The 19,450-nt window shown below is 39.8% G+C and overlaps 1 protein-coding gene across 2 annotated transcripts; it reads right to left on the bottom strand.

The window, feature by feature from the left end:
• Positions 1–3,697: 3,697 nt before the first annotated feature.
• mmp21 (matrix metallopeptidase 21) lies at positions 3,698–16,115 on the bottom strand. Of its 2 annotated transcripts, none has more exons than XM_063003521.1 (7): positions 15,771–16,115; positions 14,724–15,432; positions 14,300–14,439; positions 13,986–14,127; positions 11,807–12,064; positions 11,557–11,729; positions 3,698–4,156 (listed from the first exon to the last, which is right to left on the bottom strand). In XM_063003521.1, exons 1-7 carry the CDS (start codon positions 15,924–15,926, stop codon positions 4,112–4,114), a joined length of 1,623 nt encoding a protein of 540 aa, XP_062859591.1. In that variant the 5' UTR covers positions 15,927–16,115; the 3' UTR covers positions 3,698–4,111. The 2 variants fall into 2 exon arrangements, with proteins under 2 accessions (XP_062859591.1, XP_062859590.1); XM_063003520.1 differs by lacking the exon at positions 3,698–4,156 and adding an exon at positions 9,523–9,910.
• Between the last annotated feature and the right edge of the window lie 3,335 nt (positions 16,116–19,450).

The raw sequence follows: 19,450 nt of genomic DNA on the forward strand, positions 1-19,450 counted from the left end.
AGATAGATAGATAGATAGATAGATAGATAGATAGATAGATAGATAGATAGATAGATAGATAGATAACAAAAGGTCCGACAAGCTCATTATCAGATGTCCAAATACTTTTGGCCACAGTGTACCTTCTGCACAGCATATGAAGAACATGCTAAACTCTGTACAGACAGCAAGCTGAGCTGGGGTTTTGAACATCATTCATTGCTAATATCATTCATTTTTGCTCATCACTGTGGGTTTGCCACAGGAATTCACCCTAGACAGAGTGTCAGCCCACTCACTTATTGAGATCTAGGGGTGAAAAGGAGCCAATCCACCTTCTGCATGTTTTTGGAATGTAGAAAGAACACTGGGTAATCCAAAGGAAAGCCATGCAGACACAGAATGAACAAGCAAATTTTACTCAGACAAAGACTAGAGGCAAGGATCAAACCCAAGTCCTCAGATCACCATGAACCATGAATTATGCTGTTTAAGGGTCGAAACATCAAATCTAATTAAACATCAAATCAAAACAGAAGTCTACCACAAGAAGACCCTTAATTTCTTTATGTTTTACTTAGTAAGCCTCTGTTTTAAAGAGAAGAACTGTTCTGAAGGCCGGGGTGGACGGTCATAGCTCTTTCCCTCCTTCCTTCAACACAATCAAGTCGGCTTCATTAGCTCCGAACACCGCGGACATGCTTATTATCAAATTAGCCCATTAGCCATCATTCACATCCACATTCCCCACACGCGCGACATCCTAATGTGTCCGGCTGATACAACGCTCGGCCGCGGGCGTGTAGGATTCGGTTTCTACAGCGGCGCTCCTGTCCTTGCATTCCACTCCGCCGTAACGATCGGGACGGGGTGTTGGCGACAGGTGATGATCGGTGGTCATCAGCTGCTATGGAGATGAGATGAGTGCCATTTTAGCTTCGCTGTAATGAGTAAATTAGCCGCCACGCTTAAGGAAATGGCGGCAGTAAAAGCAGAGTTAATTCCGTGCCGTGGCTTTTTCATTTTACATTATATTTACTATTATCATCAACCACCTCGAGATGGTGCAGAGGAGGAAACATTAAGAGGAACAAAATTTTAACAAGGACGAGGTGTCATTACGGAGCACCAGGGCTGGAGGCGCTGCCGGTTATATGTATGTGTGCGTAGTTGTAACGGTAAGTGGGCTAAACTGACAGGAGGGGCGCACACACACGCAGAGAGGTATTAACTGATATATTTAATAACAATAAAGACAAAAGATCACACAAACAAAACCAACAAATACTTGACCTAAGCTAAGATAAATGCTAAATATACAAACACGAACCTAAACCCTAAGCTAAACAAGAACTAGACAGGACTAAAGGCAAACAGGACTTAAATGACTAACAGGGCGAACCAACAGGCTAAACAGACAGGCTAAACAAAGATTAAACAGGTTACTAGAACATGAACTAACTAGACAGGAACATAGAACAAAACCAAAACAGAATGAACAGACCGGATGGGACGGAGCAGAGCAGGTAGGAATCAGAATCAAGAGCTATGACCAAACAGGAACCAGAGCAAACAGAGTTACCACAGAATAGTCTCCAACCAGCCTTTCCCTGATCCTCTCCTAAATACAGGCAGCCGGGGCTAATTAGCCCCAGCTAACCAATCAGGAGAGGGAGGCTGGCTGGAGACTGGGGAGAGAAGGGCGTGGCACACTAGAGCACAGGGAGGCTTAAAGCGTGACAGTAGTAGTCCATCGATTATCAATGACGGCGATGTACTAACACAGAGGAAGATTAACGTGGGGAATGGTCGCGTAATCCACAGCCCACGAGACTTTGCCATGATCAACAGGAACCTGGTGGCGAGGATAAGAATCCAAGACGACCAGTATTGACAGTGGCTGAGGTCTGATGGAAGCTTCCAACTATGAGGAAAACCACCAATTTTGGTGTAGCTTTCTCTCTACACGTGTGTGTGAGAAACTGTGGTTCAGTATCCCCTAAACCAGGGGTGTCCAAACATTTTTTGTTGGAACCTATCACAGCTTTTCAATGGGCGCAAGGCACACAGTAACACCCTGGACGCCCGGGGTGCCAGTCCAATGCAGGGCAAACTCACAGATAGAAGGTGGATTGGCTCCTTATCACCCCTAGATCTCAATAAGTGAGTGGGCTGGCACTCTGTCCAGGGTGTACTCCTGCGGCAAACCCACAGTGATGAGCAAAACTGAATGATGTAAGCAAGGACCCGGACCGGACCGCCCCGCCTGGGGATCGGACCCAGGACCTTCTTGCTGTGAGCCGCTGTGCCGCCCATGTAAAAATCTGTCACCTGTAAATAAGCACAGAATTAATTTAGTGTGTTCAGCATCCGCATAAGTCCCTCAGTAACAGAATGATTAACGCTGGGATAATTAATGAGCTGAAGTTTTGAATCAGGTGTGTTAGTCGAGGACTGCCGAGACGGACGACGAATGAAAGACGTCTCTGCGTCCCATCAGTCCAGTAAACAACGTACTCCTGCGTAACGCTCCGAGACTTCTCTCTTCTTTTTTTTTTTTTTGCTCCCTTGTTTCCATAGCGACGGCTATTTTCCAGCCCTACCTTTAATGAAAAGGTAATGAGAGAAGCGTCGCACGCCCAACTTCATTATCCTACCAGCATGCACAATAATAACCTGTTTTTCTCCTGACTTACTAAGACTTTCATATGAATATCTGAATTATTACAGCGTGTTTACACTCATTTTAATATACGTCTCAAATAAAAGTGTTTTGTTTTAACGGGGAGAAATACGGGGTAATAACAGCTGGATGCTAAAAGGATAAGATCATCTAAGTGGCTGTTAAAATACAAAAAGACGTCATAAATAAGCAAAATGTGACATTTTTCCTGTGAGTAAGGGCCAGTGGTGAAAAGGGTGGAAAGCAGGCGATTGTTTTTCATACAGAGTGGCAAGAGGATGAGAAAAACACCAAATAAAAACACCAACCCAGACTAAATAAATCTAAAGGTTTATAAATTATAAATATCAGATATTTATAAAGATCAGTTTGACTTGTGAGTGCAAATAAATCAGTTCATCTCTACAAGTTCTCCACATCTGGATTTAGGCAGTTTATCCCATTCTTTTTCAACTGTTTTCCCTAAATTTTCTCATCTAATCTAGTCGTGTAATTACCCTGATTGCATCCTCCCCCGCTGACTGAGGACGCTTCTCAGCTGACACACGCCCCCTCCGTTTTTCACCTGCACGAGTAGAGTTCATATATATCGAGCAGTTCTGTGAAAGCCACGGAGAGCCACACCCTGATCAGCATTATTCCTCAGCCCTGTGCAGGCAGCATCAATCAGCCATCATTCCAGTTATGATCCCTTCGAACAACAGCCAATCGTTGTTCATGCAGCCGCCCAGCCCAGCCGGATGCCGGAGCTGAGATTCGATACGATGTATTCGAAATCCCAGCTCTGGTGTGCTAGCGTATCTTACCGCTGCGCCACCTGAGCGGCCAGTTTATCCCATTCTTAAGACGGGCCCTCTCAACCCCCATCAGAGAGGATGGTCAATGTTTGTGAACTGCCATCTTCAGATGTTTCTACAGATGTTTGATGGGCTCAAAAACATGCTGCCTGTTGTTTTAAAATGTCTCTTTTTTAATGGAAAAGAAAGTAATCTGAGAGTAAAGAAATCCAATAATGCAATAATAATAAACCTTTAATTCATTTACCTAGACCAGAGACCCACAAACAAACAAAAAAAACACTAAAAACTACAAGCTGACAATTGGTCACTGTCCAAATTTAAATACTAAACAAACTCTGTGAGATTAAAGTAATGAACAAACAGCACGATTAGGGAAGATGTTCCAAACCCCAAAGTCGATACATTTGAAAGTGTTTTCCAAAAGGGTAAAAATAAGGTTCTTGCGTCTCGATTCCAGTGAGCTCGGGTGACATGGACCAGTAGACTTGGAGCATGAATGTGACCAAAATCCCACAGAGAAGCTTCCGATATCTTGTGGAATCTACGGCGTGAGGAAATGAGGTTCTCTCTCGTCTTAGCTCTTGACCGCCTGCTGAACCCATTTTAAATCCTCCGCAACAACAAGAGAGAAGGAAATAGTCACCGCAGCTCAGCTCGAAACCACAACACACTCCACATCACAAAGGACCGTCTCCTACACACACACACACACACACAGAGCAAGATTGTCTTTACTGAGCAAAGACACCAGACACCTGTCGCGAAGTGATGTACCTTTTTTTTTTTACTGTGTGATCAGATTTTATTCAGATGTCAGAATCACGTCTGTCTGAGTCCCGTCTAAACAGTGAACATTTGTAACATTTGCAGGCTTGTGTATGGAGAACGAATAACAGGCAGATCAATTGTAATACAGTTTCCATCAATTCTCATAAGGTTATTGTGTGATGCAAAGGAGTTTCTTTAAGGATTAATTAATAAATCATAAAGAAATGATCCAGCCAGTCAGTAGTCCAGTACACCAGTGCACGTTTAAGCCCACAGAGGGATCAACAAACTTCTTTTATACAAAGTCATAATGAAGTCTTAAACTTATGTCCAACTTATGTTAGGACTGACTTTGCTATCAATTTGGGACACTGAATACTATCTATGTTCTCCCCGTGTCTGTGAGGGTTTCCTCCGGGTGCTCCGGTTTCCTCCCACAGCCCAAAGACGTGCAAGTGAGGTAAATTGGAGATACAAAATTGTCCATGACTGTGTTTGACATTAAACTTGTGAACTTATGAATCTTGGGTAACAAGTAACTACCGTTTCTAGGGATGTAACGACGCACCACAAGACCACATGTGCCACGATTCGAATCGGCTCTTCATTTAAAATGAATCGATGTTCACTTTAAACAGCAGAGGGCGCTGGCGCTATTTACCTCGCCTGGTTGACGGCACTTCACAAAGTTGCCAGGTAGGGGATTTTCCAGCCAACTTATTTATGTGAGGATACTTCTCCACTATTTATTTGTATTATTCATTTATTTATTTAATGTTGGATTTGTTGAAATTTCATTTCAGTTTTTTTTTTTACACGATAAGTACAAATACAGTATTTTATTTTTTAAAAGAGAAATAATAAAAGGAATCTTTGTCATAATCTGTCTTTAGTTTCATTTTGTTAAAAAAAATCGGAAGAAAATCGTATCGTGAATCGTATCGCATCGTGGGTAGAGTGTATCGTTACATCCCTAACCGTTTCTGTCATGAATGTAACCAAAGTGTAAAACATGACGTTAGAATCCTAAGAAACATCTGAACAATATACAAAACCAGTTAAGCTAGCAGGACTAAAGATCCAAACCCTTTAATGAACCTGTTAGAGTATTAAAGCTCTGCCTCGATAAGAAATGAATCATCACACTTTCATTCAGCAGTTATTTCTATATCGATGAAGCGTAGTTTAAGTCTGTGTCCCAAAAAGTCTGCTGTTTGAGTACACACACACACACACACACACACACACACACACACCATCTGCCCTCTTTACACCCACTTTCACAGCTGTCACTCAACATGACAGCACCAGCTTGTCTGTGTTTTGTGTTGGGTCAGAGGTCATCAGTCACTTTTGAGTGGGTGGGTCTGTATCGAACCCACCTCAGTCTGTAATGCCACATGAAGCAAACGGCTAACTACAGCATTTATCTGGACCAGAGACCCACAGACTGAAAACTACAATCTGAAAACTGATATTAGGGTCCACATTAAAATACTAAACAACAGAGTGTTCCAAACCCAAATCAGTTTGGACCCCACAATCTGTACATTTCTTTAAGAAAGTGGTTTACAAATGGATAAAAAAGGGTTCTTGGGGTCCGATTCCAGTGCGCTCAGGTGCCTACCATGCTGTGTATGAATGTGGTCCAACCACAAGGCCAGAAATGAAGAAATGTGATTGGTTGAACAAGTTGTTTTTTCTTTGTTCAGGTCTTACAGAACAACAACTTGCATTTTAATGCTTCTGTTATACAAAGTCATAATAAAGTTTTAAACTTATGTCCAACTTATGTTATGATGGACTTGGCTATCAATTTGGGACATTGAATACTATCTGGTGGGTAGCACTGCCGCCTCACAGCATGAGGGTCCTGGGTTTGATCCCCACGTGTGGAGTTTGTATGTTCTCCCCGTGTCTGCATGGGTGTTCCGCTGTGGAGCTTAGGTGCCTACCATGCTGTGTATGAATGTGGTCCGAGCACAAGGCCAGAAATAAAGAAATGTGATTGGTTGAACGAGTTGTTCCTTTTTGTTCCAGGTTTTACAGAATGCTGGATCACCAAAAATAAAAAAATAAGAAAGAACCAATGTACATTTCATACGGTCTTTTTCTTTTCCGTGTAATTGCATATCTATAAATATTCTTTACTAATTAGATACAGCATAAAAAATGTGTCAGGATTTGGACCAATCAGGCTGTGAGATCACAATACCTCAATAATAATGCCAGACCCTCAACCAAACCTACAGAGAGGAGCGAAGAAGCTCCATTTCTATTTCCCCATGACTATTTCATAATCAGAAAGATGCCTCCCTATTTGGCAAGTCACACTCTTGTGTATTTGGCTTTTTAACACACACAAAATACGACAGAAAACACACATAAATGATGACAATGGATCAATTATAAATGAGTGTAAAGTGGCAGTCCCTGTGGGAGAGAGAACATCTCCCGTAATTACCTACAGCAGCCTGAAATTAAGCAGCCAGCTGAAGCAGAAAAGAACCACCATATGTTCCTCCAGTCTGCTGTACATCCACACCAGCAGTGCGCCGATACATCGGTGATATATCGCTATATAAGTGATTCCTCAATGCTACAGGCTAATGTTGATGTGATTAGTACTCACACATACACTACACATAGAGTAGACTAAAAAACAGTCACGGATTATCTGTTCTATTCAATATCAGTGCCCATAAAACATTGACTGTATGTAGCTCTACTCTATAGCTCAGCATTTAAGGACCTGGACTAGTAATCAGAAGGTTGCGGGTTCAAGCCTCACCACTGTTGGGTCCCAGACGTATTCAGTCCTAATTGTAAGCTGCTTTGGATAAAACTTCTGCTAAATGCTGCAGATGTACAACAGTCTGCTCTACAATTACTGGCACTCCTGGTAAAGATGAGTAAAAAGGGTTAAATTAAAATAAATGTACTCCAATTACTAGCGTCTCCAAATTCAATCCTCTGTACAGCCTCTCTTTACCAATAAATCAGCACTCAGTCTTCTCCTATAACATCTCGTAATATAAGGTGGAAGAATAAATACATAGCAAGGAATCTGAGACCATTCTTCTTTACATGGATGTATGTTTTGGTAAACTGTCCTGCTGGAAGGTCCGGCGATGACTTATTACTTATAACGTTCAACACACTTTTCTTGGAATCGTCTTCTTCTGACCTCTGTGTGACCCAGTAAAGTCATGGATTATTGCTTGAAAGATCCTCAACACTCTGATTAACTTAAATAAATAAAATGGAAAAGAATTCTAGGGATGCCAATAATAGTGACGTGTGGTTTCGTTAAAAATAATGATTTATTTTTAAGAGATTTCCTCAGAATTAAGAGTGAGATAAAGCTGATGTAAAAGGTGGAATTCTCATAACCCTTTCTACTCAGCTGAACCAGGAGTGCCAATAATTCTAGAGGAGACTGTAAACGACCATCTGAACAATAACAAACATAAACTTTTATATAGAAGCCTCGCCATCTGGTGGTTAGTCGTGGTACTGCATTCTGCTGCCTTACCTTACCAAAAGCTTTTAGAGTAAATAAACCTAAATTACAATTAAATACATTTATTTTAAGAAAATAAAACACTCTTAAAATGGCACCCTTGCACATGTACAACCTTCTCTTGCTTCTTTTTAGGTTCAATTAAACACATTGACATTATAACAGAACATCATAAATGCACAGCACAGTAGATTTTATTGTTTTATACACATAATAATAAATATTAAGCAAACAGCAAATGTTTTTGTCCTGCTTTTTTATGTCAAATCTGACATTACAGATCATCAGATCAATACCCTTATTAAATAAGAGAAACGGAATCAATACTACAATATAGAATCGATCCAGACTAACAGCTGGATCTCAAATGCAGGTCAAATTGCAAACATGTTTAAACACGCTCATGTCGTACTGCATAGTAATGACATAATACAGATGTGTATTGGCATGGGGCGGTTAGAAGGTCCTGGGTTCTGTACAGAGTTTGCATGTTCTCCACGTGTCTGTGTGGGTTTCCTCCGGGAGCTCCGGTTTCCTCCCACAGCCCAAAAACATGCAGTCAGGTTAATTGGAGACACTGAATTGCCCTTTGGGTGAATGGGTGTGCGTGTGTGTGTGCCCTGTGATGGACTGGCGCCCCGTCCAGGGTGTTACTGTGTGCCTTGCACCCATTGAAAAGCTGGGATAGGCTCCAGCACCCCCCTGCGACCCTAATTGAGATGTGGCATGTCACTGAAGGCTACAAATATCAAAGCATTGTTTTATGAGTGTGTGTTTAGTCCTGATTAGTGTCCGTTTAATCTTTGTATTTATGAAATGCACGTTTGTTTGTTTTTCATTCAACAGAGAAAGTACAGAGTGTGATAATAATAATACGTTACATTTATATAGCGCCTTTCACAATCCCAAGGACGCTTCACATACTTTGGGGGGGGGGGAAACCTCCAGGAAGAGTATTGTGACGTGAACAGAAAAGTCTTTAGTTGGGTTTTGAAGGAAGAAAGAGAAAAACAGTCATGAAGTGACAGTGGGGGAGAATTCCAGAGTATAGGGGCAGCAGCACTGAATGATCTGCCACCCACAGATGACAGTTTAAATTTGAGAGTAGTCAGAAGTCCAGTGCCAGATGATCTGAGGGTGCGGGAGGGACGGTACAAACGAAGCAGCTCACCGAGATAAGAAGGAGCAAGACCATGAAGAGCTTTAAATGTTAGGAGACGGATTTTATATTTAATCCGGCAGATAACTGGTAACCAGTGAAGCTGTTGAAGAACTGGTGTGATGTGTGCAGTGCGCTTGGTGAATGTGAGCATTTTACACTTAACACTGTTCAGGTCCTGATTAATTGGAAACCCACTAGATTTAAGACAAGAATTTGGACACCGGACCATTAGATTTAAAAATCAAATGGTATTAAAATAGCGTGACCTGGTAATTTGTGCCTATTAACTCAAAAGAGCATTTAATCCAATGCTGTGCAGTGGGGCTGAGGTCAGGGCTCTGTGCAGGACACTGGAGTCATACTGGAACAGGAAGGAGCCTTCCCTAAACTGTTGCTGCAAAGTTGGAAGCAAATAATTTCCTTTATAGCTGATACTCCCAATACTTTTGTCCATATAATGTATGTAACACACACTGAACAATGTATAATCTAGTGCTGTGAATATGATCATTATAAGTCTATTATACTTCACTTTTATCTACAATGTTAAGCTGTTTCTCTATCAGAGCTTCATCTGTTCCACTGAGTGCTCAGTAAATGCTCAGTATTAAATACTGTAATACTTCGTTTACTGTGTTGACAGGACCAGATGTGTACAGCGAGCTGAGCAGGATCTGATCCCTCCGCTATCTGCGGTTAGTTCTCAGAGAGCCGGCATGGACGTCGCAGATGTCGAACCACTGCTGCTGCACCTCTCTGCCGGGCAGCAGGCTGTTTTTGGGTAGCGAGCTTTTCGTCCTACGCTCCCTCCTTCCCACCACCCTCCAGTATAACGAGCCCTTCAGCAGGAACAGGGCGTTGTGGGTGTACGAGAAATACGCGGCGTCCAGGTTACTCGCGGGGTGGTCGGCCAGGGCGACGGCGGGAAACAGTTCGGTCATCTTCTGTGGAGAGTTTGCGGCTAGGCGGTTGGCTCGGACGTCAAATCTATAGACCTAAAGGATAAAAAAGAATGCTTAACTCAAACCTATAGACCAAAACCTATAGACCTAAATTTATAGACCTAAACCTATAGACCTAAATCTATAGACCAAAACCTATAGACCTAAATGTATAGACCTAAACCTATAGACCTAAATTTATAGACCTAAACCTATAGACCTAAATTTATAGACCTAAATCTAAAGACAAACCTATAGACCTAAATTTATAGACCTAAACCTATAGACCTAAATTTATAGACCTAAACCTATAGACCTAAATTTATAGACCTAAACCTATAGACCTAAATTTATAGACCTAAATTTATAGACCTAAATCTAAAGACAAACCTATAGACCTAAATTTATAGACCTAAACCTATAGACCTAAATGTATAGACCTAAATTTATAGACCTAAACCTATAGACCTAAATTTATAGACCTAAATCTAAAGACAAACCTATAGACCTAAATCTATAGACCTAAACCTATAGACCTAAATCTATAGACCTAAATTTATAGACCTAAACCTATAGACCTAAATTTATAGACCTAAATTTATAGACCTAAACCTATAGACCTAAATTTATAGACCTAAATCTAAAGACAAACCTATAGACCTAAATCTATAGACCTAAACCTATAGACCTAAATTTATAGACCTAAACCTATAGACCTAAACCTATAGACCTAAATCTAAAGACAAACCTATAGACCTAAATCTATAGACCTAAACCTATAGACCTAAATCTATAGACCTAAACCTATAGACCTAAATCTATAGACCTAAACCTATAGACCTAAATCTATAGACCTAAACCTATAGACCTAAATCTATAGACCTAAACCTATAGACCTAAATCTATAGACCTAAACCTATAGACCTAAATCTATAGACCTAAACCTATAGACCTAAATCTAAAGACAAACCTGGACCTAAACCTATAGACCTAAATCTAAAGACAAACCTATAGACCTAAACCTATAGACCTAAATCTAAAGACAAACCTATAGACCTAAATCTATAGACCTAAATCTAAAGACAAACCTATAGACCTAAACCTATAGACCTAAAGGATAAAAAAGAATGCTTAACCCAAACCTATAGACCTAAACCTATAAACAAACCTATAGAGCTAAACCTATAGACCCAAACCTATAAACCTAAACCTATAAACAAACCTATAGACCTAAAGGATAAAAAAAGAATGCTTAACCCAAACCTATAGACCTAAACCTATAAACAAACCTATAGACCTAAACCTATAGACAAACCTTTAGAGCTAAACCTATAGACCTAAACCTATAAACCTAAAGGATAAAAAAGAACGCAAAATGTCTTTTAAATAATGCCATTATAACTATATGCCTAAAAATGGCCAAAACAACATTTCCCAGCAGCTCATCCTCTATTATTTATTTTAATGATTTATTAGGGTTTTATCGTCATGTTTTACAATGTTTTACAACAGTCATGGACAATTTTATATCTCCAATTCACCTCACTTGCACATCTTTGGACTGTGGGAGGAAACCGGAGCACCCAGAGGAAACCCACACAGACACGGGAAGAACATGCAAGCTCCAGACAGAAAGGACCCGGACCGGCCGCCTTACATTTTTTCCTGTGAAGTAAAACCTGCAAACCTTCCGTTCTTACCATGGAGCCTTTAAAAAAGTAGATATGAGAGTCTCTCCTGTCGTAGTAGGCTGTATCGATTGGGCTTGGAACCCCAGGAAATCCCTTGGAGATGAGACGAGGATATTGCTGACCATCGGCATCCTCAGAAAGAGCCTGATCATTTTCGCCGTCGTACCTCCAATACTGTGTTCCTGCAATACAGACGACAAAACGTCTGTGTCACCGTGACACATTCCTGTAACACTAGCACAGATTTACTGTATATTACCTTTAAAGAAATACGCTGCGTCCGTGGTGCGGGTCCACACGTGCACGTAGGCGTCCACGCCCGAGGACGGGAGTCCGTGCCATCCGACCTGCACTGAGACCGGATCGCCGTACCTGGTCCTGTTGCTGCGGTTCTCGTAGAGCCAGTACCAGCCGTCCCGCATGAAGTAGGTGTTGAAGCGCACCACCACTTCACCGTACGGCGTCCTCTCTTTTCTGATCCAGTCGAACACGGTGCTGAACCGACCGCCACATACTCCTGAGAGAACGAAGGAAATGTCATGAACTTGAGGGTCGCCGGATCAAGCTCAGACCAACGAGTGCTGAAGATGGATGATGTCCCTATACTACACTATACGGCTGAAAGTATTTGGACACCTGACCATGAGCTTGACGGACATCCCATTGGTCTGAAGGCCACTGGAATTATTTTCATTGACCAGGGGTGGGCAATTAAAATTTCCAAGGGGCCACATAAGAAACAGGGACTGTTGTGGAGGGCCGGACCAATAGAGTGAATTTAATTCTGCTCAATATTAATTTTATCTCTTTATAAAAAACACACAGTTTGCTGTTTTTCAGTCCATTGTTATTGTTGGATTTTCTTTTTGGAAATCACAAAGCTGGTCTTGACTGTTGCTTTTGCAGTTTAGCTGGCAAAGATTCAGATATGACCGTTCTGCATCGTTCAGATTCTTGAATTTCTCTGGGTTTAGTTCCGTAATGGCGATTTAAACCCTAGATTTAAATTGTGATACTAAACAGCTTTACATCTGACTTCAGTAAATACATTTTTAGAAGTTTATGTCTTGTTAAAACTACCGTCTCTATTAGTTCGCCAACACATAACGATGAAGCTGGATACACTCAATACACACGTAAATCGAAACTTACGAAAAATTTAAAGTAATAGCGCTCCCGTCAAAATAAAAACAATCCTGTTGTACTGCATGTATGATGTAAATTTATTTACATCTAATTTTTAATTGCCACTGACCTCATGCAGGCCGGTTGGGGACAGCCCGCGGGCCGTACAATGCCCAGGTCTTTTATAGACCTTGCTTTGTGCAAACAGGCTCAGCCATGCTGTAACAAAAAAGGGCCTTCCCTAAACTGTTAATGCAAAGATGGAAGCATATCATTTCATTTATATGATTGATTTAATGGGTGTCCCAATACTTTAGTCCCTATAGAGCAGGGGTGTCAAACTCAGCGAGAGCTTAAACGACTGTATGATAGTTGTGATGGTTCGAGTCGTTACAGAGACGCGCTTATAATTTTATGGGATTCCTGCGCCTTTAAATTCAACTGTTGACATCGTAGTCATGGCAACTAACTTTGACCTCGCTGAGTAGCCATGTGACTTTTACTGTAAACAATAATAAATAAATACAGATAATTATCTTGCAGTATAATACCGAAGCATCGTCTGTAAGTCGTGGCGTTTACATTCTCAGTTGTTTGTAAATGTTTAGTGAGTATATCGCAGCGCTTTAGTTACAAACTCGTTAGCGCTATTTTACGTTTGGTTAAATCTCATATTGTACCAGATGTATTACTTGACTACAGCTGTGTGCTTTTACTGTATTAAGTTCTTTATTGTTTGTATTTTTACTTCATTTTGACGCACACAGTGTATCACACAGCTGGGAAGCAAATAAACCGACTGTATTCTGAAGGGAGCTGTCTGTCTGTCTGTCTGTCTGTCTAGCTGGGAAAGGGGGATAAACTATTAGTGAGGGCAGAATGATTGTCTTAAAAATACACTGTAAAATCCTACATTAACTGCATCTCTCAAAATGCAGGCTGATTTTGTGACCTGCAAAGTGACACATCCTGCCAGTAGATGATGTTACACATATTTACACATGATCCTAAAATGTACAAGAAGATAAGTAAGAAAATTAAGCATGAGGAGGAAATTTTATGAAAGTGAAAACAGGTTTGTGCTTCAGGAAGAGGAACCGGTGCGTCTCTTGTGTTATGAGGCCGCGTCTGTGGTAAAGTAAGACAATATAAATGCAGAATTCAGCCTCCAAGAAAAACAGCAGACTGCAATCAGAGCAGGATACGTTACAATCGGCCCTTTGAGGGCCACAATAATGCTGATGTGGCCCTCGGTGAAAATGAGTTTGACACCCCTGCTATAGAGTATTTAAATCCCATTCTAGAGCGCTCACCATAAAGGTTCTGAATGGCTTTCCTGTCGAGCCAGTCAAGTTCAAAAGCGTTGTCCTGGGGCAGATAGCTGGGCTGCATGATGGACCCTGAGCGGTAAATGTGAGGAAGGCCCAGAACATGACCGATCTCGTGCACAGCAACCTGAGAAATTATGAGTGAAGCAAAAATACATAAAGAAATAGAACAGAATGTTTGTCAGTGTGTTTTGAGAAGAAATCTGGACTTACTGGTTCAAACTTTACTTATTTTAAGGGTAAAATACATTTCAGGATAAACGAGTTAACCAATCACTTATCCTTAAGATGTTTCTCACCTTGAGCAGGCTGATCCCGTTGCCAGTGTTGGGAGAGGTGAAATGTTCATCGTCATCAAAATGAATGTCACCAAGGAACCAGGCATGAGCAAACTCCCTCCCGGCCCCATCAAAGCGCTGAGAGCAGCCGAAGTGTCGACCTTGGTGGGAGAAAACAGCAAAAACTGGGATCTACGTTCTTCTCTATGACTATTACCTAACATAATATTGAAGTACAAAGTACTCTGGTATTACAGCATGGTACAGCCGGTATAGATGAACTATAAGCTGTAGACTTGGTATTAATCCACTTCTGCTTACTCTTATAAGTTCTTTATTTTTACAAACCATCCACCTTGATCAAGTTTGTTCGAGTCCAGCGCCCTCCAGAAAAACCAGGCGCAGCCACCCGAGCAACATTTGTTCTACTTGTCTGCTATTTTACCTGTGCCAAATCCCAGTCTAATGTCGATCTCTTCCAGCGGCGAGTGAAAATCCTCCACGAACTCCAGGGGCGAGACCTCACTCCACATCCTGAAGGCCAACCTGAAGATATAGCGCTGCTCATCCACTGAAAGTTGGCTGCTGTAGCCCTCTCCGATGAGCCGCCATTTCAGGACACCCTTAGAGAACGCCATGTGGCCCCAGAATGCATCAGTGCTCCTTTTCCTCCTCTCGCTTTTATGCATCAGCGTCACCAAACGGCTCTTCTTTCGAACAGCTGTGCTGGTGTCGGCCGAGGTGCTGTTCCGAACATCTACACCAGTGGTGGTGTCATTATTCGTTTCTGTGTTATTCAACAGTTCAGAGGTTTCACTCAGGTCCTGTGCGGTGGCGGTGTCCACTGCAGACTCCAACCGCGGTTCGTCTTCTTTGTCCGTGACGCCGCATCTCGGTTTGTTCATGGCTGCTTTCGTGGCATCATCGAAAACACCCGTGATTGGTAGACCCGACACCCGCTGAAACTCTACAAGGGCTTCGGTAAAGTCGGGAGGCTCTGAGGGATGGTCCACGTCTCCAGAACGAGACGACGACATCCCCTCCAGGACGTCGATGTCGTCTGAGGAGAGATCAGCATCAGTAAGGTTGTCGACAGTGTTTTGGGGCTCCTTCCAATTTACTGGCTTCATGAATCCATACTTTGACAGAAAGTGCTAGAGAGGGAATGAAACAAGACCAGGACAAACGTTATTAGTAACTAAACCCAAAACCATTTAGATTAAACATAAATACATTTAAAATATAATTGAATGAAATGGCTGTGATTGTATATACTTCCCCCTGGAGTTGAACACTGAAGGGTACAGTTCCTCTACCATTATTATGTGTCTTTAACCCATTTTTAAACTAATTTTAGCTACAATAGTGGTTTTTAAGGTCTATGTACTGCATATTCCTCAAATGAATTGTAAATATACACTTTGTTTGTATTCCCAGGGAAACTACAGGTTGAAATGTTGGTTTAAAGTATCTTGTTTATATTTATACTCACCTGTGCGGTGTAAGTGTCTGTGATGAGTTCAGCTTGATGAGATAAGGACATTTCTACATCTGAATGATCCCTACTGTGGAAAACTTTCTCCTCTACAGTCCAGCTGATGGTCGTCAGCAGAAGATAAACGGTTAGATTTACTCGCCCTGTCGACATTATTACCAGAAGGTCGTTTAGTTTTTAGTCAGTAATCACTGAATATCGGACAATTTTACATTAATTGAGTTCAAGCAACTCGAGACGAGTTTTGTTAACTATAAATTAATAAATATATTCATCTGGGCCGACCAAAAAGCCCAGAGTACCGATCTATTTCTCCGATGTTTCCTCACATCTCCTCAGGACTGTAGAAGCTCAGTAGTGTCGCTGAGGCGTTACAGCAGCCGTTATAAAGGGAAAGAGTCACGCGCACACGCTTTGAAGTTCAAATTTAAACTCTAACGGTTTTAACGGCTTCTTCACAGTCTCTCAGTCTGGTGTGAAAATTGTAATAGTCCTACAGCTGATTCCTATTTTAACTCTAAAATAGTTATAAAAATGGTTTTAAATTGTTTATTAGTGCAATTTAAGACCAAACAATTTTAATAAGGTTTTAAGATTTTCCCAACATGAAAGATTTTTGAAAAAATAATATCATAAGGTAACCATGGCATCTACGACTCTCTGGTTCACTTATTTGGTTGTATATGTTTAGATATTAAATATATCACTTAAATTGTAATCAAAATATATTTAAACCTGGCCAGGAAATGGTTGGATAGAACTAACTAAAGAAATGTATTTAATGGAGAGGAAGATTTTTGGTAATTATTGGAATGGATGTATTCAAAAAGCTTTGGAGTAAATGAATAAAGTATTTAGCAGAAATGGACCAGATATGATAACAAAAATGGGTATATGAGGTAGCAACTAAGAGGTGTATTATTTTAATTACATTGGAATTAAAAAAGTCTGTTTATGTTAGATTGTATTTATTTATTTATTTGTGTGATGTTGTCTATAGAGTGCAATGTATTCCCTGAATGTACATAGTCGAATGTTCTTAGGGAAAAGAAAAAGAAAAAAGGTTAAAGGCAATGTCAGAGAAGATTGAAAAAGCTTTATGTGTTTTGCTTGTGATGCCTTTATAAAAAGATATAAATTATATGTATAATTATATATATAATAATATTGATATTTTACAGTAGTTCAGGAATAATGAGTATTGCTTCATGCAAACCTCTTGAATAAATATAGGAACGTTTATCTCATAGTTCATTACATTTTGTTTTACACAACTTTAAAGAGTATTATAGGCTACATTATTTACATATAAGAATTATTTACATATTTTTGGAGTTAATTAAATGAAAATGTGTTCATCCAAACTTTACTTGAATATGCAAACAGTATTCAGTTCACCTAACCCAATATATATATATATATATATTATAATTAATTAATTGTAATTTTCATTTGTATATGTATTAAAATAAAACATTTATTTTTGCAAGGTGTGTCCAAATGTAAACGAATTAACCTATTCGATTTAGAGGAACATGTCCAAGCTGATATTAATTTATTTTATTAATTAATTTGTTTTACAATGTAGAAGAACACCTTTTTAATTAAAGGTAAATATACCAGCATCTTGCTTGAATAAAATTGCAGCCATACTTCTTCGACTTATAGGTATAAGGAAATTCCTCCACCTCTGTTCATGTAATATATTTTGTTGTAAATTTTAAATAGAACAAGCATTAAAAGCGATTTTAGTCTGAAAGGAAACGAGATATAATTTAGCTTCTCTTTGATCTCACCGAGTTGCACCTGGACACGCGCATGGGGCCACGCGCCTCACACTTACCTGTGAGCGCACCTGTGCACGTGTGTAATGTAAATCCAGCTGTACAGAATCACTGTTAACAACCCGGTTATAACCAACACATCACTGGATAAATCACTGCATGGCTTCTTAAAGAACTGCTCTCCCGATTCTTCTGTAGAGAGCAGATGTGAGCGCGTTTATTTATCATTTTTGGTTGTTTGCTTTTGCTTTCACAATTCTTATGAAATTAAATAATGGAGACACATTACTGAATTTAACTGAGTTTAAATGTGCAGGTTTATGTTCTTACTGATCTCTGGTTTAATTACAAATTGTGATCAAGTGGAGTGGTATAAAGATCGAATCATATAATTAGTAAATCACAATGCATGAAAAACATAGTGGAGGAATTAATGTAGAGATTTAAAACACTAAATAACATCACAACGACATCAATTAGTGTTAGGACACAGTCATGCTGAAACACTGAAGGGCCTTCCCTAAACTCATGTCACAAAGTTGTGAGTATAAACTTGTTTTATGAACTGTAATTGATTTTAAAGATTAATTCTGAATTATTAACTGATTAATTATGAATTATTAATACAAATATAAATGTATGCTTACATACATGTGTATGTATTTATATATCTTATATTTATGTGATAATTGTGTAAAAAAATCTGTTTTTTTGTCAGCGAGCATCTGAAATGACACACACAGAAAGAACAGAGAGGATGCGAGGGAGCTTTTTAGATAGATGTATGTGTATACTGTATGTGTGTGTATATATAGATTTGTATCTGTATATATTAATAATAGATGGACGGACGGACGGACGGATGGACAGACAGACAGACAGACAGTGCATCTGGTACATTAATCATAAAACAGTAGTGTATCTAGTATAAATGTAGAAATAAAGATATTGTAGTTATAAATATACACACTATATTGGTTATGGGTATATTTATAAACAATACATTGTCATATATATTTATTTATTTATATTTTTAGTTTCTTTTTTTCAATTTTAATTTTCAATTTTACCTTTTTCCATTTTAATAGATAGATAGATAGATAGATAGATAGATATAGATAGATAGATAAAGATATAGATAGAGTATATAAACAATATATACAGATATATAAGTATAAATGAAATATAGAAATAAAGATATTGTAGTTATAAATATATACACTATATTGGTTATGGGTATATTTATAAACAATATGACCAACAATATACATTGTCATATATATTTATTAATTTATTAATTAATTTATTTATATTTTTGTTTCTTTTTTTCAATTTCAATTTCAAATTTGACCTTTTTCCATTTTAAAACACTTCTATTTTTATTATAAATATATATTTTGTCCATTTTGTAATTACTAATGTGGCCGAGCAGTCACAAAAGCGTTTCACTGCCAGTTGTACTGTGTGTGTGACAAATAAACTTGGATGTGATTTGTGTGTGTGTGTGTGTGTGTGTGTTGGGGGGGGGGTCTCTCTCTCTCTCTCTCTGTGTGTGTGTGTGTGTTGGGGGGGGGGTGTCTCTCTCTCTCTGTGTGTGTGTGTGTGTGTGTGTGTTGGGGGGGGTGTCTCTCTCTCTCTGTGTGTGTGTGTGTGTGTTGGGGGGGGGGTGTCTCTCTCTCTCTGTGTGTGTGTGTGTGTGTGTGTGTGTTGGGGGGGTGTCTCTCTCTCTCTGTGTGTGTGTGTGTGTGTGTGTAGTAGGAGCCGCATGCAGCATCATTACGCAGGTTCTACAGCTGTACTATGACGTCATAAAGCACGACCAAGCACCACCTGAGCGCCGCTCTGACAGCTTCAGTTCACAGCTGACACTCGGACTGAACGGTAGCAGATCGC

Source organism: Trichomycterus rosablanca, chromosome 10, assembly GCF_030014385.1.
Source record: "Trichomycterus rosablanca isolate fTriRos1 chromosome 10, fTriRos1.hap1, whole genome shotgun sequence".
Taxonomy (NCBI): domain Eukaryota; kingdom Metazoa; phylum Chordata; class Actinopteri; order Siluriformes; family Trichomycteridae; genus Trichomycterus; species Trichomycterus rosablanca.

What these genes read in the sequence shown, in the direction of transcription:
- mmp21 (XM_063003520.1), bottom strand. Translation starts at nt 15,926, where the DNA reads ATGTCGACAGGGCGAGTAAATCTAACCGTTTATCTTCTGCTGACGACC. An exon ending in ACGGGATCAGCCTGCTCAAG is followed by an intron (nt 14,128 to 14,299) that starts GTGAGAAACATC and finishes ATAATTTCTCAG; the next exon opens with GTTGCTGTGCACGAGATCGG. An exon ending in CGCAGCGTATTTCTTTAAAG is followed by an intron (nt 11,730 to 11,806) that starts GTAATATACAGT and finishes TCTGTATTGCAG; the next exon opens with GAACACAGTATTGGAGGTAC.